The sequence below is a fragment of the Zonotrichia albicollis genome, chromosome 2, assembly GCF_047830755.1.
Source record: "Zonotrichia albicollis isolate bZonAlb1 chromosome 2, bZonAlb1.hap1, whole genome shotgun sequence".
NCBI classification, from domain to species: Eukaryota; Metazoa; Chordata; class Aves; order Passeriformes; family Passerellidae; genus Zonotrichia; species Zonotrichia albicollis.
Window position 1 is genome coordinate 36,233,047 of NC_133820.1, and position 24,130 is coordinate 36,257,176.

Consider the following 24,130-nt stretch of genomic DNA (forward strand, 5'->3'; position numbering starts at 1 on the left):
CATATACATGAAAGCTCAGGAGAACTTTGGTTTGGCTGAAGACACAAGACAGGAATTTAAGTAACCCCAATCTCAACCACAGGCTCCAAATCCAGGGGCTTCTGGATGTAGCCCTTAGATTAAGCTCTGTTCCAGTGTGTCATTCTACCTCTCTCTCCAACTTTCTTTCTGCAACACTTTCTGGCTCACTTTTCTCCTGTTTTCTGGCTGCTGAACTGCAGTAGAAAGCTGGACTATCTGTAGCATATGCAGAATGTTTGCTCTCTGTCTCCCTCAAATCCTCTTTAACCCTTTACATATGTAGGAGTATCACAGAAGATCGTTCATATGGGGCTAATCAATGCTTTCCCCAGGCATTTTAGATAAAAGTATATCTGATAGGAAAAGAAATCAGATAAAGAGTTTTTCTCTCCTCCAAGGACATGATACGGAAGGATAGAAACCTACCTCTTGTTCTCATCCTACTGTTAAATCTTTAGGGGTTCAAGGTACCCAAGCTGCTAACCCCCTTTTAGTCTGGCTACTAAAAAGATATTCTCCTCCCAACCTTGCCACATCCTTGAGCATGGAGGGCACAGCCAGACGGCAGAACAAAGATGGTGAGTTCTCCTTTATTCTGTTACCATCCTGCTCTTCACTCACCTTGAAGATCAATTGCCTTCTTCAGTCACCTCAGAAGACACAGGACTTTTGGCTGTCTGCCAAAGCGGAGAGCAGTATGAACTGGGCTACTGTTTGCCTCTCCCTTTTAAGGCAAATCAGTAGGAAGCAAATCCCATGGTTTTCATAAAGAACCTCTTTTATGCAATGTCTCAACAGAAATCCTTTTCCCTCAGTCTAGCACCAGCAGCATTTCATCTCCACCACTGTGCTGTGCAGTACCAGCAGTAGAGATTGGGACAACTAGATGAACATCTAAGCTAAATAGAATTACAGGTCCAATTCTGCAGAGCATCTATTGAAGTAATTTCATTTGTTCACTTGGAAAACCTGGTTATTGTGCCTGGGAATTCATACTGCAAAACAAGCTTGAAGTACATTTAAGATTCTTGCCCCTTTTCTATAGCTGCCTATATTGCTACTGAAATTTTTCTTTGATGCTGGAAGAGAAGGAAACTACTGTACAGATCACAAATTGAATCCAGTTGGATTTCTTACCTGTGGGAGTGAGGTGCCTCCAGGTGATGACAGGCTCAGGACGCCCATTTGCCATGCAAACCAGGGTCACATTGCTGCCCTCATTCACGGTGATGTCCGAGGAGATATTGGAGATCTTTGGTGGAACTGCAAAGACAAAAGAAAGTTTGACCTTGTTATAAGCAGAATTATGGAGGGTAGCTTGCCTAGCCTAATCAATTACCTACCTATCAACCAGAGCCAGCCACAAACTCACCTCACAGGCTGCACCCCTCTCACTACTAGCTGGGTTTCTGAAATTACATCAGAGTAGTATGTACTGGTGTGTAGTTTGTATTTCAAGGGTCCACAGCTAGAAACAGCCTGTGCTGCAACTGCAGCTTTGTGTTTGCACAAGTTTGGGGGTCTTCATAAAATGACCTCTCAGAACTTGCCTGCCTATCTCAAGGCTACTCGGAAGGGATCAGCAGGCTCCAAGTATCACCCCAGCTAATTTTTACACTCTGGGGAGTCCCAGATGGAGTTCTGCATCCTCCTGTAGGATGCCAGGCTTCAAGGCACTGACTCAAAGGGTGAATTAGTTATTGGTTTCTGTGACACCTTTCAGCCAAGAAGGATTCCCCATGGGCTACCTGCAGTGGGCAGTCTCTGGATGACTGTACCACCCATGGCAGAGCACCAAAGGCACAGTAGAATCTTTAAGATTCACAAGATCAGCCATGACTTGGACATTCAAGATCCTTAAAAACTTTCCAAACTGAGTTTGTGTCATGGTACCAGAGTGACCATGAACTGGGGCCTGAACAGGCACTTCCAGGTGTGGAGTGTGCCAGCTGCTGCAGTCTTTCCTCTCTCACACCCATGTCTTGCTTCCATGCTTCACACCCCATGTCAGGTGGTGAGGGATTTTCACTAAAAAGGAATCCTCTAGTTTGTTGTTTTTTTTTTTAATATATTTTCAGCTTCCAAATTTGTGTGTAGCGAGGAATGAAACAACATAATTTTCTGCTTTGCTTACCACAGAGTAAACAGACAGCAACTTCCCCTTCCCCCTGCCTGGCAGGAGTGGCTGATGGTCCTTTTGAGGCAACACTGCCTATAAGCTAGGTGGGGAAAAGGAAATGAAGCCTGAAGAGAGCAACTCACTACTTCCAGCTGTGTTGCTGGATTCACAGGAATGTTGTTTACAACCCACAGCTCATTAGCCCCTCTCTGTAGGCCCCAAACTCACGGACAGCGTTTGAGTATCTATGGCCATGGGACCCCCGTGAAGGAAGGGGACTGTAGAGTAAAGTGAGGCAGACATCTATTTCCCAACAGGCTCACTCAGCCAGGCAAAGAGGGATTGAAGGCAGGGGCACTGGGGAAGGATTGTTGTGACCTGTGGAGAAGTGACAATGCAGAGGGCAGTGAGGGAGCAGCCAGGGGCAACACAATGGGGAAGGCTTTTGCATGCCTTGTGAAAGCAGGACAGCTGGGGGCCCACCTCAAATGCCTGTACACCAGTGCAAGCATCGTGGTGGAAAACCAGCAGGAATCTGATGTTCACACAGATTCACAGAGGGATGTGTGTGAAAAATCATTGGGATGACGGAGCTGGGGTGAGACAGTTCAGGACTGGCATGTAACTCAGACACAGGCTTTCTAAGGAAGACAGGTGGGAAAGGAGAGGAATAAAATTGCAAAGCAGTGGCTGGCATGTACCCAGCTCTGGATGGTGAACTAGCTCAAAACTAAGGATCAGAGATATCACAGCATCACTCTTGTTCCTTGGTGGTCATTACCAATTTCTTGATTAAGAAGAGGCAATACTGTGTTAGACAGGTAGAATAAGCCTCACAATAACAGTCCCTCTTTAGGGACCAACCACATTGATATTTTCAGGAAGGGAAAAATTTCAAGGCTCAAGCAGTCACACATGGGAGTCCTTCAGTTCAGCATGAGTTAGCAGTATGCCCTTGCAGCAAAGACCAAACATCCAGGGTTGTATTAGCAAGAGTATAACCCCCCAAGTGGAAAGAAGTGTCTAAAACCCTTTACATGGTGCTTATGAGACAGCATCTCAGGCACTAGATCAGTTTGGGGCTTCCTAGAACAAGAAGGCCATAGACACACTGGAGCAAATCCACTGGAAGGCTCCCAAGATGGGAGAACCTAAGAGAGATGGGTCTGTTCAGTCTGAAGAAGAGAAGGCTGAGGGAGATCTTGTTGCTCTCTAAAAAAAGTGAGTGGGAACATGCAGAAAAGACAGAGGCAGGCTTTTCTCAGAGGTGCACAGTGAGCACTGAAAAACAGCTAACATGAGCTGCAATTTAGGGAAAATTTTGACTCAAAATAAGGCAAAAGCTTTTACTTTCAAATAGGGCTCCTCAGAGAGGAGATGGAAACTTATCCCTGGAGAAGAAAACTCACTTCCTTTCTTTTCCAGTGGATAAGAGGAACATCCTGTTCTATGGCTAAGGACAGACCTGCTCATTGTTCCAGCTAGCAAATCTGCAGGCTGGCAGAGCCCTGAAAGTTCTGGTGCCAAAATCCAAAGTGCTACTCTTACTTACTGAGAACAAAGCAACTTGGAGAGCCACCTCAGACCTGATAGAAGACCAACATGCACAGGAGAGGACAGGCGGGCTTAGTCTGGGAAAGAACATCAGAGGCTGCTATTTCTGCTAAAGTTGTGGTCCAGGTGTTCTGTCAGGGGACACAAGGACAGTAATTGGAACACAATTTATCCATGGTGCTCACTGGGTAAGGAGAGCCCAGGAGTAAAACCAGTGGCTATACCATATTTTGGGAATATTATTGTAACCTCAAGGGACTAACATTTGCATAAGGAAAAAAATCCATACAACAAACCAGGAAGGACTAAACTAAAGCAGGACTAGCAGGTGAAGCTGTGGGCCAGTGTGAAGTCCTAGTAGAATGGTGCAATGCCAGCCAAAATGGCTGAGGAAAGAGCAGCAAAAGCCACTGCAGGGCAGCAGCAGAGCTCCAGCTGGGACATGTATTAACTGCCGCTCTCCAAAGCCGTCAAGACATTTTATTTCACAGAGAATCAAGTAAACTCAGCCAGCACAAGCAGTTTTGACCATGCCTACTGAATGCCCAAGAGGAAGAGCATGTGTCCAGATGGTCATATCTGTCTTGCCACTTTTTCAGATGAGGGTGAAAAGGACATCCAAGACTGAAATCCTGTTAGGAATATAATGGCTGGTTCCTTTCAGCTGACACCTCAGTCAGAAGGCAAGGAAAGGCTAAGACAAGGGGGAATAGGGCAGGAAATAATTTCCCTCTAAATTTAAAACCTGGCTCGGCTTCATCTGTTTAGAATCCAAAGTCAGTGGACAATAATTTCACTCAGATAAAAAGTCAGAGACTTTTAATTTTCAGGGCGTCAAGCCAGCATGTTAAAATGCCAGAACTGTCAGCACCAGCAACAGTTAGCATTGCCTTCTTGGCACTTGTCATTACTTTGCACACACCTTTTTAGGACAACCTTAAAATGAGAAGCTTTGACCTTATTATTTTTCCCCATGTGTGGGTTGTATTATGTTTTCACAGGTCCCAGACAGCTGAAAGAAGGATTGCTGAGAATAAAACCTCCTGGGACCAGAATATCCTGGGTGTCATATCCTGCATTTGCCCAGCCATCTCCTATTTGACCCCAAGTGGAAAATTCTTTTGTGACTGGTCTCTCCGAACCATTAGCAGGGGCAAACCCACAAGCTGCAGCCCCACAGCAGGGCAAATACTAGAGCTCAACAGCACTTACAGGCATTTTCATAACTTGACTAACACCTTTTTACTCCAGGGCAAAACAGGCTGCTGCCAGACCCCTCTGGCTCCAAGGACCCCTCTGGTTCCAAGGGAAAGCACTGCCAGGGTCTTAGGTACTGCTGAAAAAGATAGGATCGACATATTTTTCTGCTCTTTCAGTGTAAATCATATCAAGTATCCATTACAATGTGCTTGGGATGCCCCTGGTTGGGGTGGGGAGCAGAGCCATGAAAGGAAGCACGCTGTAGTACCCCACTTCTCCATCCCCAGAAAGGGAGGATGCCCTGCCCACAGCAGGGACTGATTCTGGAGAGATGGGAATGAACACTGTGAGGAATGGCTTAAAACTCACATATTTGCTTCTTCTACATTTCACATCTACGGCACAAGGCTGATGCCAGCCCAGCATCTCATCTTCCATGTCACTGACAGCAAATAACAAATCCCAAAGTAACCAGCGGCCATTCTGCATGAGAGAAGCTCACATTGGAAGGGACAGAGAGCTGCAAGGCAGGAGTGTGACAAGGGCAGAGATACTGTAGGGTGCCCTGGACCGGGAGGGCAGCAGGGCAGGAGGGGTACAAGGTCAGAGCTGGTGTGGCAGATTTTAAGTCCCAAGAAAGATACAGTGACAGAGCTGGGTAGAACAGGCTTGTGCAGAAACAGCTTGCACCGAGGCTGTTCTAGTTAATTGCCGTCAATCCTTCACTTCATGACAACTGCAACTCACATTAATTTAAATAATAAGAAAGACTGAGACATGAAAAATAGATCATGCTCCCCCAGCACAATCACTGTTGCTCTTCAGATGAAAGCAGGTGATTTGTTTCCACAAAAACACCCGCTATAGCAGTTATTACAGACCAGGGGCTGCATACGAGGCAGCAAGGAAACCACAAACAAGCAAACACACAAACATCTGCTGCTGTTATCCTTGCCTTTTATGACCAAAGCCCTTCAGAGCTCAAAACTCCTCCTGAGATATTACCTGGGATGGTGTGGGCGGGCTGGATCAGTGTTCTCATTCAAGGCTATGGAAGGAGGCAAGGAGCAGTGCTACATCCCTAATGTCAGTAAATGAGTGAGGTTAACACAAGTTCATATGCAGGAGACAAGCTCATTAGTGCCTTTCCAGGAGTGCATGGGGGATGGCACAAGAAAGCACCAAGGCCACCCTTGCTAAAGCACTGCTTCTAGAGATCTTTTCCTAATGTTGTTTATGCTGAACCTGACCTATGCCACAGCTCCCAAACAGTTCAGTCACAGATCCCTGCCCTTTGATCAGAGCACCTAGACACAGCACAGGCACAAAGTGGCAGGAGTGGGAGCCACTGCTTAGCAGAAGTTGTGCAAGAGGTACTCACAGGCTGGGGGCACTAGTCCCTGGCTCTTGCACTGATGGAACTCTGCTTTCATGGTGCTTCACCTGACACCTCAGGGCAGCAGGAGGATGGGTTTGTGAGAAAAGGGCAGGAAGCACAGGACTAGGAACTCAACTCAGGTATGACAACAAAAAATGCAAACAGAGGGAGAGTGGACACCTAGTGAGAAAACTCTGAGCCATGTAAATGCACTCACATGAAATTCAGTTAGACTCCTTGGACTCTTCCCTCTGGGTAAACAGTGTCCTACATCTAAGAGCCTTGGATGGAGCTTTCCACTGTGGGGCAGCTACTCCCCAGTCTCCAATTCCAAGACTGCTCAACAGTACAGTATTTTGTCAATAAGTCACAAAATCATTAAAAAAATACAGCTCTTACTCCCAGTCTACAGACCTATAATACAGCAAAAGCTACTTAATACCTCCAAGACACAGATGCAAACAGTACTGCAACTACCTAAGAAAGCCCATAAGCTTCATTTAAGTGGTCTAACTGCTTGTCCGAAAAAGGGCACCTTGGATACAAATGGAAAAATTCTCAATTCCTTCCATATATCCTCATTAGTTGCTTCCTACAGCCTATTTCCTTCCTCTCTGTAGGCTAGTAGGACCCCCATCTGTTGGATAAAATTAAGAGTCCCACCCACTAATACACAGGAGTGACCAACTCTCAGGGCAAAAAAAAAAAGAAAACATCAGGACTTCTCTCCAAAGTCAAAGGAACTTTGCAGCCACTAAAACCCTCCCCAGGTGCCTATCAATTAGCCTTGAGAGTTCTTATTTCCTTGTCCCCAGTTCCCAATTAACAGCACTTTATATAAAACGCTAATGAGCCCCAAAGCAGAGGTAGGGGGGATGCTGACCATCATATGGTTCTTCAGTACTTTAGAACAGCCTCCTTGCTCACCACAATTAGGGGTCCTTTCCTGGGGCAATTAATTGACAGCAAATTGGCCTCATTAGTCATTGTTTAGTTAAAGTGTTTAGTGGTGAAAAGAGAACCTGAAGAAGGGGTTGAGCTGCTAAACACAACTAAATGGTTTAATTTCCCTCTTATGCTTGCAGCAGGCTAATCACAGCTCTTTACAGCAGTAACAAGAAACAGCTTGTTGATGCTAAAGTCCGCAAAGGGAGCAAGCTGAGGGCTGGAAAGTAAAATCCAGACACCCTTTGGGATGCGGCATGGTAATGTTTCTGAAGCATTCTACAGAAGAAATGCGACATCAGACCCAAGATGTGTTTTTTACGGTCTGATTCACGCTGCAGCCTCAGCCAGAGGGAGACGAAGCTGTCAGCAGAGCGAGAGGGCAGAGAGGGAAGTTGCTGAACTTCATTAAAGAGAGTGGACTCTGAAAGAGCATTCTGACCTTCTGCTCTGCTAGGCTTGTTTCACTCTGCCAATGCCTCACTCAGCATTCAAGCTTCTGTGAAGTAGAGGCAAATGCTGAAGGCTTGGTTTTGTTTTTTAATCCCCTGGGAAACAAAAACCTCTCAAAATACACTACAGAGTTACCACAAGGTGTAAAAATTCCCTCTTTATGTTGTCTGAAAGGGAGTGCCTCATCACGTGGCCTTTAGGGAAGAGTCTATGACAGCCAGAGCATGGAAGCCACTTTAAAAGATCTGCAGTTTCCAACCCATAGTGTGCTCCCCCAATGCTCTGCGCCACTGGAGCTGATCTCCATCAAGCATCACTGCTGATGTCCAGAGAGGCCGGGCAGAAGGAGGCACAGGGGCCGCTAGCTTGGGCCTGCATCTTGGTGAGCTCCCCCATCAAGCAGCTGGAGCCTCACCCGCTGAGACGCCAGGCAGGAAATGGTTTAAAATCCAGATGGGGACTGTGCATATTGCACTGCCTGGGAGCAGAGAAGCAAACAGGATCCTGTAAATCAAAGCCATGTGCAAAGCTACCCACGAGCTGGGTAGCATGTCAGAGCACACCACACTGGAGAGTAAGAGCTTACAAGCCAAAACATTTTGTCTAAAGGAATGCTCTGCCTCATCCAATAGTGTCTGGACTATTTTTTCCACATAACATTGCATGGGAAGCCCTTTCAGTGCATTCTTTCTTTCTTAGCAGAGAGCAGCACAGTGTGTGAACGTGTTGCGCTGTCCCATTCCTGAGCTGTTGGAAAAGACAGCACAGAACTGGGCTCAATTCCTTACACTCATTATCACTGATTTTACTTTTTATAAACTTGTCTCCACTAAATTTTCAAGAGAGAAATTATTTAGCTTCCACACTGAGAGAAACACAGAAAGGAACATCTTAAATCTCAAGCCAGCCTTGTTTATCAGTGCACTAAGGTGACAGTATAGGTCAGGGTTAAAAGCAGTCTCACTCCTGTTCACAGCCCAGCACCTCCACTTGAAAACTGGATGCCAGCCTTGCACTGTAAAGCATCTCCAGCTCTGAGCCTAAGCTCCAGCTTTTACCCAGTGCTGATTGTATTTCACCCACACCTGGTTTTTTGGTGTGCCCTCCCCAAGCACAAGTTTACAGAACCCACTTTTTTGGATCCTGATGCAGTCCAGGAGAGCAGGTTCTCAGTTATCCGCTCAGCATGTAAATGAAAGCACAAAACACAAGCCAGGCATATGCCCAGTATCTGCTTATCACCAGATATGCACCTCTGCATATGAAGTTCTCTGCTACAACCCTTCCCTTTCTTTTCTATTAGCATACTAAATTTATGCCATCTGCAGCTCCTGTCTTTAAAGCACTGTTCTGTGCACTTGCACTTGTTTGCACTGCTACAGTTCTTTCTGCTTGTAAAACTGACTTCAAGAGCTTTATGGCTAACCCTCCTAGAGGAGCCTGCTGTGACAACACAGCCTTCCTCACAGGACATGTATAAACAACAACAGAAGTGCTTGCCATGCTAATCCCCAGGGATTAACTCTTGGAATGCCACCTAATCCCAAACATTTTAAGGACTGCAGATGTACACAGCTTTTGGTCTTTCTTTCAAGTGTGTTTACATATTCCCTTAGACTGTTCTTTTAAAATCTGGTAAGTATTTACTTATGGGACTGAAACAACAAAAAATCTTTCTTTCTGTGGACATAATCAGCCATCCTGGAAGAGAAATCCTGTAAGAAAAGTTGTCCTTAGTGTTCAGGTCCTCCAAAGACATTTCTGAGAATTTTCTTAAGAAAAACCTGTTCACAGGAACATTAAGCATGTTGGATGTATATGGCACGCAGCTAAATCCTAAGATGCAGCCTTTCTAGGGTTTGATTCAGAGCCAAGGGAGCTTCTCCTGTGATGTTGTTCACCTCTGGACAAGTCCTTTTAGAGCAAGAATGGGTGATGGCTTCAAGGAAATGCTGCAGCCAGAACAGGAATGCTTTATTAGTCACTTGGGAAGAAAACTCTTAAGATTATGGGTTTTCAACTGAGTCCCATCAGGCCTTGGCTCCTGCCTGCTAATTCCTTCTTTGGGACATAGATTAGGGAGCACTGGCCAGGTATGAGGAGGAAAAAATAACAGAGAAAAGCCTATGTCATTCCAAGGCAAGAGGTACTGGTCCAGGAAAGGTCCTAAAAAAGCAAGTGGGGAAGTAATTTAGTTTCAGCTAATACCCCACTCTGGCTAGAGAAACAGAGCCAAATTTTTTGTTTGTTTGTTTTCAGTTCTTGTGCTGTTGTTTATATTCAGCTCATTAGGGACAGCATACAACCAACAGAACAACCATCATGAACCACTGATGAACATCCACACAGAGGCCATCTCTCTCCAAGGGCTGTTCTCAGATTCCCTTGACTGCTCACGGTTTATCCCACATCCTCTTTGACAAGCCACAGGGTTATAAATATGGCTCTCAAAGTGTCTTGTGGATACCGTATACCCAATGATCTGGCTCAGTTTCAACCGAGGCATGTTTGCAGAGACAAGCCTCTCACTCAAATCAAATGCATGTGGTACATGTAGAATATTTTTTTATTAGCAGGCTTTCCTTTCTCACACATTGAAGTGAGCAAAATGGAGCAGGACAGCTTGCTGTAACCACCTTTCAAGATAGCTTTCAGGATTCTGGAGGAGCAGAAAGCTACAGCAGCACTTTGGAAATACTGGATTTGCTTTCAGTTAAAAGTATGAAGAACAAAGATAATAATCCCAAACTGGCACTTTTACACAGAATCACAGAATGCCTTGGGTTGAAATGGATATTAAACCTAAAATCATCTAGTTCCAACTCCCCTGCTGTGGCCAGGGACATCTTTTACTAGATCAGGTTTCTCAGAGCTTCATCTAATCTGGCCTTGAACATTTCTAGGGATGTGGCATCCACATCTCTCCACAACCTGTTCCAGTGCCTCACCACTGTCAAAGTGAACAATTTCTTTCTAACACCTAATCTAAACCTGACCTCTTTCAGTTTGAAGCCATTTCCCCAACCTGTCACTACATGCTCTTGTCGATATTCTCCTCCATCTTTCTCGTAAGATTCCTTTAGTTACAGGAAGGCACTGGAAATTAGGTCACTTTGAAGCCTTCTGTTCTCCAGGCTGAAGAACAATCACAATTCTCTCAGCCTTTCCTTGTAGAAGAGATGCTCCACCACTCTAATCACCTTGGTATCCTTCCTCTGGGCTCACTCCAACAGGTCCATGTCCTCCTTGTGCTGAGGACTCCAGAGCTGGATGCAGCACTCCTGGTGAGGGTCTCACAGAGCAGAGCAGAGGGGCAGAATCCCCTCTCTCACCCTGCTGGCCACGCTGCTTTGGGTACAGCCCAATACAATTGGCTTTCTGGGATTGCATTGTCACTATTTCTGGATCCAGAGATGTTGGCCTTTCCCATCACACACAGTTATGAAATGCCAGCTGTGAGACCTTCATTTGCTAGCCATTGTTGAGCTTGGTGATAGCTGCAGCAGCCTCATTTCTAAAGGCCAGGGTGTTATCATCAGCCATCTGAGAAGGGAAAGCCAAAGAGTTCAAAGCAAAAAATCCCTCCTGCCAGAAATGCTCATCTACGCAAGTCTGATCCAGCAGAAAAGAAGAAAAAACAAATGCAGTACTCCTGAAGTAAAGGTATCTTTGAACAACATAGGCAGCTAGCTAGAGCTGAGATGTGATTGTGGTGATCTCCTTCCCACAAAGCAACCAAGAGCCAAGTTTTCTGAGAAGGACAGTTTCTGCAGGTGGAGCTTCTCTGCCAAAAGAGAGTGCACTGTTTTGTTTCAGCCACGTGCAAGAACACCTTGACACCTTGGAATTTTCCCACTGTTTCCCTTTCCAAGCTTTGCTGTGTGGTAAAGATGTGCTGCATACATGCAGACAACCTCAAAGGGAGGGAAGGGATGAATCCCAAGAGCTTTGCTCTGTAAACATATGACATTGAATTGGTGCCATTTCAATTAAAGGAGAGTTTCTCCCAGACTGCCAGGAATGAGGCTTATTCCTTGTAGTCTGCAGCTTTACTAGGACACATAAAAACACTGCCTTCTTCCCCCAGAGTGGTTCAAGGCCGCCCTCTTCAAAGTTAATGGTTTGCTGGTCTCTTAGTGTTACAAACTGAGGGAATCACAGAATGGATAAGGTTGGAAGGGGTCACAATGGGTCATTGGTCCAACCTTCCTGCTAAAATATCATCCTAGACTACACTGTCCCTTCAGGAGGATGAGGTTATATCCAAAAGGGTTGCCAGCACCTTTATATTTAGTGGGACAATATCTTTACAGACAACTTTTATCTAAGGTTCTGCAAGCAAATATTTGCCACTCCAGAAATCCAGTGCTACTGGCTGCAGAGCAGGAATGAGGTATATCCTCTGATTTTCAACAAAGAACACAAACAAAAAACTGCATTCACTTCCAACTGCAGTAGGGAATCAAAAACTAAGTTCCATGTAAAACACAAGCCATGTCTCTTTACTGTGACAGCACATCCACATCTGAGTCTCTGTAAAAGCACAGCTATGAAGGTAAGCAACACTACTAAAAAACTGAAGGAATCACTCAGGTGGTCTGGTACTCCACATTCAGTGATTGTTCTACACACTTGTGCTCCACCTTTCTAAGGCTCAGCTCTCATTCTCACTCTTAGGGAACCAGTGTGTGCGAGATATATGGCATTCCCAGAGACTGGTACCCTACTGGTGTCACAAGAGGTACGATGCCTTATCCATCAACAGCTCCACCAAGTGAGAAGAGAGTAAGAGAAGAATATATGCAAAGCCCTCCATGTTCTTTATAAAGAATTAACATGCTGCAAAGTTCCTTGGCAGAACAAAAAGGGCAAATGCAAGACAGACAAAACAGGCTTGATGCTTCACTGCTGGTATAAATTAAAGAGAACACGAAATACTCTTACATGAAAAGAAATGCAAAGAAGGAGAGAATCAGCCCTGTGGTTCATAAACCCAAGGTAAAAAGCTGGCCTCTCAAAATACTGTGCAATCTGAACAGGAATAGAAACGTAATCAATAGTTAGGGATACTGATGAATGATAAGGATACACTCATACACTTTCCCTCCTGATGGTCTCATGATATACTGGAGTCTGTAAAAATTATTTCCCCAAAGCACAAAGAGTGATAAAAAATACAAAGAAACTTTGCATCAGAACACAATTCTGAAAACTCTGCCAAAGCCTGAAGAAAAGCAGAGATATAGCTGAGATGGCATCACACGATGGATCAACCTGCCACTGGATTGGGCGCAGACACTCGTGACAAATAGGCACAAGGGATGCAGCACAAATACGGTGTGACACTATATCCTGGGCGTATGCTTGATGTATGGAGGATTAAATGCCACACACACACTGTCCTGGCTAGATTGTATCTAGTGCTGACAGATACCTGAGGGATCTGTCTCTGTCTCTTCCTTTATACACTTTGGCAATTGCCATGCCAACAAAGGATTATGGGACTGGGGGGGGTGAGAAGGAGAGATCATTTGCTACTCTGTTTAAAAGAGACTTTATCCTCTGGGGGGATTTATTTCAAGATGTTGGATTTCTTCTTAAATTATATTTTTACCTGCCTATACACATTTGAGGTTGATGGGCTTCTCTCCTTTCTTCTATTCCTCTAGCATAACACCTCATTCTTCTGGAGTCCCAAAAAACCCTAGAGCAAACTTGGCTTCCGTAAGTTGGTTTGAATACTGCAGCCCTCAGCCCTTGCTTCCATGCAAGCTCAAAGACAAGAAAACAGCCAACATGCTGTAAAGACCAATTCCTCTCCCTGTGCGGTGAGCCCTGTGATTGACGTCTCCGTTCGTCAAGAGAGACAGACTGTCTTGAGTGTGAGATAGCTAACTATCACCTGGGGAGGCAGTCAGAGGGGGAGGGAGGGAGGCAGGGGGACACAGCCAGACAGACAGAAAGGCAAAGAAAGACAGACAGAAAGGAGAGCTGAGGAGAGGGAAAGAGGAAAGGACTGACAGTGTGGTGCAGATGAGAGAAAGACAGTAGCGCTGATGAATTAAGTTGTCAACTTTGGCATCACCTGTGTACCTTGTCATGCCAATAAATTCATTGAAGCTGAACCTGCACCGTGAGTCAAGAGTGAGAGAGTGCTGATGGAAGGAAGAAATAACAGCCCATTTAAAGACTCAGAGCAATTTATGAGTTACCTCAGGAGGGAAGTAGTGACAATGGGAAAGGAGACGTGCTTCCCCATCAAGCTGGGCAGGGAAGCTTGTTTTGGATTCAAGCTGTCCTGCTTGAGACAATGAAGAGACAGAGACAGAGACTTGGTTCAAGAAAGAGAAAGGCATAGGAGAGGCTTGCTGGAGGTCCAAGGAAAACAGGGCAGGAACATGCCTTTGCATATGTGCCTCAGGAATTCCTTTGAGATGCTGAGGGAAGACATTGAGGACAAGAAGCCAGGTACCCCATTGTGAAAGGACACAAAGAGTGTAGAGCACAGCACTGCATCACTGAGGGAATGTGAAGGGAAGAGAAGTAAAGCAGAGCACAGCTCTGGCACAGAGGGGTGGCTGTGCTGGAAAGCCAGGAGGGACACAAAGGCCTCTGCTGACTCTGAAGTTGGAAGCATGGCACTGAGATGTGAACAGCTTTGACGGGCTGTACCAGGGAAGTACTGCACCATGATCTTTCCTTCACAGCTAAGGAGATTCTTACCAACCTTTTTAAGGATTCCATGTATGTCTTCAAAGAGGAGCTCACTGGCTCCTTCCAGTCCCTCAGAACTCCAGTGAAGTCTGCTGCATGTGACTGAGGAATAGGAAAACCAATGGTACAGTGCCCTCACCCATTACATTTTTCTCCTCCTGCAACTACAGCTTCCCAAACTGAGCAGTATTTGATCCAATTATTTGAGAAATGCATCTGTGTCTTTACCCCTTTCCTTTGTTTCATCCAATTCACCACTTCCCACACAGGAGCTTTTGCAAATCTTGTGCGCTCAGATGATGGTCAGCTCCTAACAAAAACACTGATCAGGGACTAAGAGTGGCAGAGGCTGATTTCCAAAGCAACCTGAGACCCCCTGTGACCTCATTTGTAGCCATCCAAAGATGTTTACACTTATGTGACAAGATGTGTTCACTGACCCTTGCAATGAGCTGATCTCAACTAAATGCCAGGCATAGCACCAGGAAAGAGAAGGACACCACCTGCTCTGAGATTCATTCCTCCCATGGCCTCTGCTGCTGTGTGCTCCACTGATGCCCCAAGCTTGCATAGAAGGGAGGGTAGGAAGGAGAAAGAAAAACACCTAGATTTGTACCTCAGGAAGAAGTACTGGTGATATTTTCTTCAGTCAGGGAGAAATTCTGACTCAGCCACACAAGTAGAAAAGCTAGTCTTTCCAGCCTGAGTGAAACACTGAAGATTTACAATTGTTCAGGGTATTTGGGAAATTTGGATAGGAGTGTGTGTGCACATGCATAGCATTTCACAAATCCATGCAGAGGAAATAACGCATATGGCATAAAACTAACTTATGTGGATATCTGTGTGCATACATATAAAAACATAAACATGCTTAGAATGTATATCTGTTTATAGTTAGACACACACTAATATATACACATATACAAATACTGCCATTTTCTCCTGAAACCCCCAGCCTCTTTGAGAGCTCGTGTTTGGCTGCTGTTTTGCAAGCAGCCAGGCAGCCACGACACAGCTGTCCAGACTGGGGTCCCCTGAGCTGTGTGGTGGAGCTCTGCTGGCTGCGTTCAATTTGACATCAAATGAGAGCAGGGATCTCGCTGAGCCAAGCTCTGTTCTGATCTGACTGGTGCCCAGATCAGCTCAGCTCTAGTGCCCTCAGGCTGTGGCACTGTATTAAAGTTGAGGGCAGCTTTAATCTGCTTCACCATTTGCACAGTGGAAGCTGTGCTTGGCCTACTGGGAAATTACGAGCATGTCCCTCATTCCAGTAAAGTGGACAGTTTGTTTCCAGGAGTTGTGATCTTTGTGTTCGTGTAACTTAGTTTAAATGATCTAAGTTGGTGGCTTCCAACCATTCTCATTGTGAGGGCACCTAGCAATTTCCTGGGAAAGGTACATGTGCCGTACAGGGAATGTAACTCTCCTAACAATAGGTTTGGTTTTCATGAAGTTCACAGACTTCCTGAGAGTTACAGACTATGATGGTCTGATGGATTTTCATTTACTATAGGGAAGAAGGAAAAAAGTCTCACAGTTCATAGTCTTCTTCTGTCAGGGGTATTGAGTTGATTATTGCCCCCTCTAGCAACAGGAATAGAAAGATGGAGCTGCAGACATGGGGACCTTTTGCCACATGCAGGGGCCTGTGGTACACTTAAGCATCCCTGTCTCCTTGAAAGGTTACAGGGACATCCTGCCCCACAAGAAATCACTTCTAACCACACACATGCCCTCATGGACATCGTTGCTCCTGAAGGCACCCCGCTGACTCTGCATTGCCTAGACATCCCTCCCACAACAGGACAATGGGACACGCAATGGGACACAGCCAGAATGCCAGGATGTCAGAGTATGACAATACCTACAACACCATCAACAGTGTCCTGGCACCTGGACACTGGCCCTGGTGGCAGTGATCACAGCTGTAGGAGGGCTGTGTTGCTTTTTAAAAAATTTTATTTGTATACATGAGACATTGCAGAAGAAACAGTATTATCCAAGGACATTCTCTTTCTCAAAAAGCCATTTAAAACCAACCATGAACCAACTCCTGGAACTGCTGAAGACCCCAGGACACCTCAAAGGTAGCTTGATTTTATCTGTGTCTAACCAAGCAACACATAAAAGTACGGTAAGGAAGTGTTTAGATCATGCTAGAGGCTACAGAAAGGAAGAATGACTTCTATTTGGAAAGACTGTTCAATAGAGAGATACCAAATAATAAATAAATGAAAATAGGTGACATTCATTATGACATTTAAATGACTAGATGCCAAGTGTTTGTTAAAGTACCATGTGGTCTGGAAGAAGGCAATCAAAGCAAAAGGACTTGGAAAAGCAGTGAGTAATGGTGACCCAATCCATTTAACTATTGACAAAACACAGGTGAGGAAATGTGAAGGGGAAAAAAATCTCTAGGAATCATCAGCTAATGGATTAAATGCATCTGAGTGTGAGATGAAAATTAACTGATCAATTCACTCAACAGCTGCTAATTATATGTGACAAGGCAGGCAGACTCCAGAAGTCTATGGAGCTCAAAGGAAAACAGTGCTGGTAGAAAAATTTGAAGGCTGCCTCTTGCCACTATGGGGTGTGACATTTGCCCCGGTGAGAGAATGTCACTGTCACTGAATAACATTTAACTCTGCAAATGTTTGAAGTCTGTATTTCAAAAGCACAGAAAGGGGGGTTCTCTCTCTCATTGCTTTATAACAATTTGCAACATTAGGTGTAAATATATGGTATCAAAATTAACATGCCAATCTAAACAAAGTTAAATGTAATGCTACAATCAAAATGAAACCTTTTTGCCTCATTGCAGTTAAACATTTTGACATTAGTGGATTGAAACTAGAAAGTTAAAAGGATTTGTTGTGACACTCATTGGTCCAATTTTTTTTTTTTGCATGGCCCATGCTCCTGCAAAATGCTTTCGTGCCAAAAGAACTGATCTTCTGATAGGAAGTAATCTCACATTTTCTGATCACTACTTTCACTATTCTATTTTGAATTTTCATTAACAGTAATATTTTCCTGACCACTTCCATTTTGGCTTACACCATTTAGGAAATGATCACAGAGATATTGACTATTTTTCCTCTCCCCTTAGGCTTACACTTTGCATATATTGATCCCTTGGGACTCCTTTAAAGTCATGTCTTTGGAGAGTCAGCAGATTTTAGGATATATACAAAATAAATAAATACTAATGATGAATTAATTGATCACCAGGGAAAGATTAGTACCAAAGTGTGATTCTTCCTTGAATGAGACCAGAATGGGAACCTCATTCGTGTAATTCTCACCCTGCACTGTAGCATTGAGTTTTGAATCCGCTTTTGGAGTAAGGTTAAATGCAAAGCACATATACCAGCAATTAAATTATTAATTCAAAGGGGAAAACCAGTGTGGCTTATAAACCTGGTGAAACTTCCAAATTAGGTATCTCAGACCTGACATTATGACACAATCAATGTCATTTCTGGAGATTATGAGACCTGAGCCAAGGTGGTCTTCCAGATTCATCACGCTAACAGTATTTATTATCTATCGTCAAACCCCAACTCTGTAACTTGTGGGGGTCCAGCATGTTCTGTGCATGGCCTATGATACTATTTTTAGACCGTTTTTTAAATTCATGGTTGAAGGGAATTCAGGGGATGCAATGTTTAATACAGTGCTTCATGAACTCCTGCTAGCAAATTTAATTCAATCTGTCTTGGGTTAGGAGCACTGTCACGGATTGGCAATTGCCTGAAGAACCATAAACAAGGGATAATGACAAGGGGCAGGTAAGAGCAAAGGTGTAAGCAGGTGTAAGAGAGGGGCTGTAGGAACCATGAGAGGTCTGTTTTCATTTAACATCTTCATTAATGAGCCTGAAGAGTAGCTTGCTAATGAGTGGTGGATGATGCTCAACTGGGAGGTGCTGCAAACATCCATAAGGGCAGATAAACATAAAGGGGTACACAAGGATTAGTCATAGGAGCAGAAAGAAAATAATGTACAAATTCATTATCTCTACAGAAGAAAAGAAAAAACCAAGCAGCTCATAGTAAGGAAGGATCATGGGGGTTGAAGAGACCTGCACATCTTTTCAGACGGGATGAGTGCACAGCTTTGGATGAAATTACTCAAAGCACTGAAGAATGTAAAACTGCAGGTGGTCTAAAGACAAGAATAAATGGTAAAGCATCCAGGCATTCTATTAACTATATGGAAATGCCATCTAAGGCCCAATCTAGAATACATCTGTACTGGGGATGGCACATGAGCTCATACCTATCTTCACAGCTGGGTTAAAATGTATTAATTAAGTAAGGCTTCAAGAATAATGTTTCCCTCATTTAAGGGAAAATAAGCCACACTGAAGAAGAGGCAAAGAAAACAATGAAATTCCTTTATTTCAGTATGCTTAACAGTAATGCTGAAGATATAAAAGGTGACAGAAAACTCCCTAGGACCAAGACAAATGACATCCTAGGAAAAAAAAAAGTTTCAGACAGAAAGATACAATGTGATAGAAGAATGATCCTCCTTAGTATTGCTACGAATACATATTCAACAGCACAAGTTATTCTGCTGCAGCAGGAGAGGCATTCCTTAGCTTGCTAAATCCTAATGGGCAATATAGCACCTCCTGCACAACATCTCACTGCAACATGAAAAACTGACTTGATCAAGGTTCATTCCAAGCTATTCCACAATTTGGCTAAGCTTTCATCTGAGGCTGATCTATTCCACTTGCTGTTAGCAGAGAAGAGTTTGATATTTAGCTCCCTGAGTAACCCAAAGCTGGAGTGTTCCCCCTGCACTCTGGAAAGCCTGGCCAGAATTTGCTGTCCTTGCTGTAACCACAAAAGGTCACAGGACTGCTTTTGAAGACATTAACTGTTCCATGGCTGTGAATCCTTGAAATTTTGCATTCCCATTAGAAGACGATGATACTTAAAAGACTACCTAATCCCTTATGGCAGCTCTGCTCCTTGACATTTAGTACCTGTATTTTCAAAAAAAAAAAAAAAAGAAGACAATTACTTATCAGGAATAAAAAGAATAAAAGAATTAAGTAATTTCTTTTAAAATTCTAAATTTCTAAAATTCTAAAATTCTAAAATCTGTCCTTTTTTCCCATCACCTGTGGTCCATCTGTGCCTACTCCAGCTCCTTAATTTAAGTCTTTAAAACTTAACTGGGCAAAAAAGAAGCAGAAAATGTATGTACGTTAAAAAATGTATGCTTATGTATGCTAAAAAATTCTGAATGAACAGGGGTGTCAAGGGACAGAGAAGACAAGGAAGTTATCAAAAATAGAATATTCTACTGATTACAGCAGTTCAGAACCAGGCCCTGCCACTCATTTGCTCTTATTCTGGGCAAGCTTCTATGTGCCCCAGCTGACTGGGAGTTGCAATCTTTTTTTGTACCCCTCCCTTTTTATCAGGTCCATTTTAACTGTAGACTATAGAGCAGTCTTTCTCTCAGGCTTCATTTGCAACCTTATACAGACTTACTAGAACCTGTGGTCACTACACTAATTGTAATTGGAATAAGCAAAATTAAAGTTCCTTAGTCTGCGCCACAAAAATGCCACCAAATGCAAGGTTTAAAAAGAATATATATTTTTTAAGTAAGAACTAAATAAGGAACCTGAAGTATTAGCTCACTTGCAAATGTATGGCTTTAACTCTGCATAGTGTTCATTGCATAATGGCAAATTATATATTAAACCCTCACTAAAAAAAAAAAAAAGCAACTGGGCTTCAATAAAATGTGGCAACTCAGCCTGAAATATAATTTCCCCTCAGAAAATTATATACAGAATTAATAAAATAACATTATTTAAGATAGGTTAGGATAGTTCCCTTTTTAAAGTTGGTGAGATGAAGAAAGAAGAAGCAATGGAGCCCAGAGAATTTAAGAGACTTGCTGAAAACCACAAAGGACATTAGTGCTTTTGTCAGGAGGCCTCATGCTTTCTATTTTGGGCATAGATCCCAGGGTCACAGAGTCTGAGAAGAAGTACTTTTTGCACATTAAAAGTGTGACACTATGAACTGAGTGCTTTAACACTCACAGACAATATGCAGTAACAAATTCAGAGCGTAACCCAAGGGGCCAGATTTCAGGCACAGAAGCACTCCACGGGGCACCCGGGCGCAGTAAGTGGACCACTAGTTTTGATACCTAAGGTTTTCCTCTTCTCAAGCTAGATCTCCAATTGAGCAGAACAGTTCTCCTTGTCCTGACAGGCAAATGCGCATTGTCCCCTTTTCTGTTGACAGCAGAGGATAGGAGGCGGTGAGAAAGGTTCAGATGACTTCCTGGACAAAGGAGGTTTGTAGCTGCAGCCTGATGAACATCGGAGATAAGAGCAGCTACAGCAAATTGGCCCCAGTGGGAATGGCAGCAGCAATCTCTCCACCTAAAGGCAAGCCAGCAATTATGCTTGCAGTGCCCAGTGTATGTCTGCCTGCTCCCATCACTGCCCTCCCATCGCTGCCCCCGTGCCCCCCACTCACAGAGCAGGTGTACTCAAGGCTATTGCTCTGTTATGCACAGCTTGAAAAAAAAATCCAGTCCTTTCTTTCTTCTGCTCTGTCTGAAGCCAGAGCTTTGAGCCTTATTGCACTGCAGAACAAAATGGAGAAGAGGGTTTGGGTAGGGAGGCAGGATAAGGAGTACAGCACATCAGCCATAAAGATCTGGGAGAAAGAAAGCTCAGATTCCCCATCTGCAATCGACTTTTAGACAAGCAATGGGCATTCCTGACATGCCAAGAAGCAGTTCAACCACCCAAGATTTCTGACAGCATAAATCCAGCAGCAGTGTCTGGGGAGCACTGTCCTCTCAAGGCAGCAGGGCTGCAGAGTTTGTTGACAAAGGGCTCCGTCCCAGCATCCAGCATAACTCCAAGGCTGGCTGAATGCCTGTAGTGTCTCCCAGCACACAACAAGTTAATAACAAGATTCTCAAAATTCTCTGCATGCTGTGAACCTCCTCCCTGAGCTCCTTCTTTTGTCCCAGCTCCTTCCTTATTTTCCTGAGTCAGCATGGCTCATAGCACTCAGCTACAGGAAAAGGGCTTAATAGGATGGCTGGACAAAATTAAAGGGGCGTTATTAATTTGACAGGTGCTGCTGCCTCATGTCATGTCCCAAGTTTGTCCTATAGCTGTGCTGATTATTTTCTCTCCTTGGATCAGGGACATTTCATTTATTAGCACTGAACTTCCCCCTCACTGCCTGCAGCCACTGCTGCTCTGATCTCCCCAATTCACTTTGCAATTAAATTTTGTCCTCTTGTGAAACAACTGTGCAGGAAAGGTCTTGTGTTTTGTTTTCTTTTTTTCCCCCTTGACCAAGTTCTTCTTGGTCAAAACAGCCTCTGGAAATCCTAGCAGAATCCCAAACAGAGTAAAACTAGCTGGGAACAGTATAATATGAAAAGGAATCTAGAAGCTGTAGTTTTATAGACCTAAAATACTCATCTCAAAAAATGGGGGCACTGGAGGCCACTAAGTCTTAATTGTAGAGGTATAAGTCTGATGGAACCATGGAGCTACTGGAGATTTACATGAAGATGGCTTGAAAAGAAACCCAAGAACTTTTGTGTTGGAAAATCTTGAGATGAGGAGCATCAAAATCATCACATCATTCCCTTTACAAACACTAGCAGTCAAACCCACTGATGGGCAGGAAGATTGGGGAGCATGATTGCTCCTATTTAAGTGATTTACTTTATTTTCACTGCTGCTAACACTCTGTGGTTTGTTTGTTTTTGTTTTTGTTTTTTTTTTTTTTTCCCCCAGGAATCACATTAACAGCTATAAAACTGCAAATTTAAATGAACTCTGCTCGGGATCTGTTTTTGCTCCATAAAGCTCCACATGGCTTTTTGTTTGTTTCCTCTCATCCCACTCCTCCCCCCTACACACAATTCCCCAGAAATCTTCATGTCATCAATGACTCCTTTGCTGTTTCCGCTTTTGAAGCCAAATCTTCATGCCTCCCTTCTTTGTATCTTCTTCTCCCCAGAAAAAAAGACCACCTTTCTCTGGACTACTCATGGCAACCCTTTCATTCACTCATTCCTAGGACTGTTAGCACATATATGTCATATATGTATGACATTTCTGGTTTTGTGAAACTGGACAACTTACATAAGCCCTTGTTACCACACAAACTAATTAAATGCAAAAACTTTTCTCCCGGCTTCCTTGCCATTCCCTAAGTTCCCATTCCCTTTCCTATCACTGAATATGTCAAAGGCTGAAGATAGTAGAAGCAATATTACCCTTTCCTAGAAATGAATGCTTTTTTTCCAGGACTGAGCTGGCCTGCATTGATGCCAATTACACCAGCTTTTTTATGGCTTCATTACTGCTAGAGCCACCATAAAGCACAGCACTGAAAGGCTGGACCAGCCTTTTTAATTGCACAGAGGTATTGATCATCGTGCCTTTATGTACTTGAGATGTTCTTTCTGATCCTTCACTTTCCTGAGCCAGGGATAGCTCCCCAGGCTAGGCAGAACAGAATGAGGAAAAACTTGGGTAAAGCAGCTGGCGTAAGTTGCCTCTCTCTGGAGATCTCCATGTGAGAAGTGCAGAGCACTTTGGGCTGTTTTAAGCATGACAGCTGGCCAAGCATCAAAGGTCAAGGCAGCAAGAAAAAAAGAAGGAGAGAGCTCAGCATGAAGGATTTGTAGAGCATCACAGGATTTCTCTCCAGCACAGTGATCTGGCCATTCCCAAAAGGCAGGAGGTCAAACTCTGCTCTTAAACATAGCAGCATGAACAGCGTTAAGATCCCTGACTGCTGCATAGCACAATACTAAATAAGTGCTCAGGTGCTGCCTTTGGAGACAAACCAAAGGAACAGAAGGGAAATGCTTTATGAACAAGTTGACCACTGTTGATCTCTTAACAAGGGTAGGTAAGAAAAAAAATCCAGGGTGCCTGACACCAGCTGCCTGGGAGAAGATGAGGGCACCAAAGGGTGAGAAGTTTATCAAACTGTGGGGTATCCCTAAGACACAAGAATATGCGTCCTCCTTACTTGGGAGGGTGCATGTGAAGCAGCTGTCTCCTAGAAACCATAGGAAATTATGCTGCTTCTTCAAGTTCACTGGGGCTGCTGTAGATGAGTTTGATAAGAGAGGTCTGTGACATGAGATATTGGAGCACAAAGCAGTGCTGGGTGACCTCCCACTGGCATGGGCAATTCTCAGTATTTGAAGAGCAGTTCTCTCTTCCCTTTTCCTATCTCCTTCCACTCAAGCTTGTCAGTGGGGAATAGCAAAGGGCTGTAGGAGCTCTAAATAAAGACACTGTCTGACAATGGAATGACATGGAGGCATCTCTTTGCTCTTGCATCTTGCCTAGCTAATCTTCCAGCTTCCCTTCTCCTCTCCATCTTGAGTTCACCTCCAATTTTTACCCCTCAGCCTTTACAGCAAGAGGAGCACCAGGTTTCTCCCAGCTTTGAAGCAGAGCCCAGAGGACAGGAAGCACCCTTGGCAACAGAGGAGAACTTCACCAGCCCTGATACCAGGTCTGGAGGAAACAACTGGGGTGTTTGACACAGATGTGTCCTGCTGCTACTGTTCTGTGCCCCCTCTGCCAACAATTTCACTTGCTTTATTAACTATTCCCAACACTTTCTGCGTGCGTGCATGTTTGGGTAATTCTTGTTTCCTCCCATTTAGCACATAAGAAAAAACCATTAGCAACAGTC

General features: G+C 44.1%; 1 protein-coding gene across 5 annotated transcripts in view; it reads right to left on the reverse strand.

The window, feature by feature from the left end:
- The window catches only part of LSAMP (limbic system associated membrane protein), a 992,409-nt gene that overhangs the window by 104,615 nt on the left and 863,664 nt on the right, over positions 1-24,130 (reverse strand). For all 5 annotated transcript variants that reach the window (XM_005486132.4, XM_074534755.1, XM_074534754.1 and 2 more), the window contains one exon: positions 1,159-1,284. In XM_005486132.4, coding sequence (XP_005486189.1) covers positions 1,159-1,284 — 126 coding nt within the window. The remainder of the gene's footprint in view (positions 1-1,158; positions 1,285-24,130) is intronic.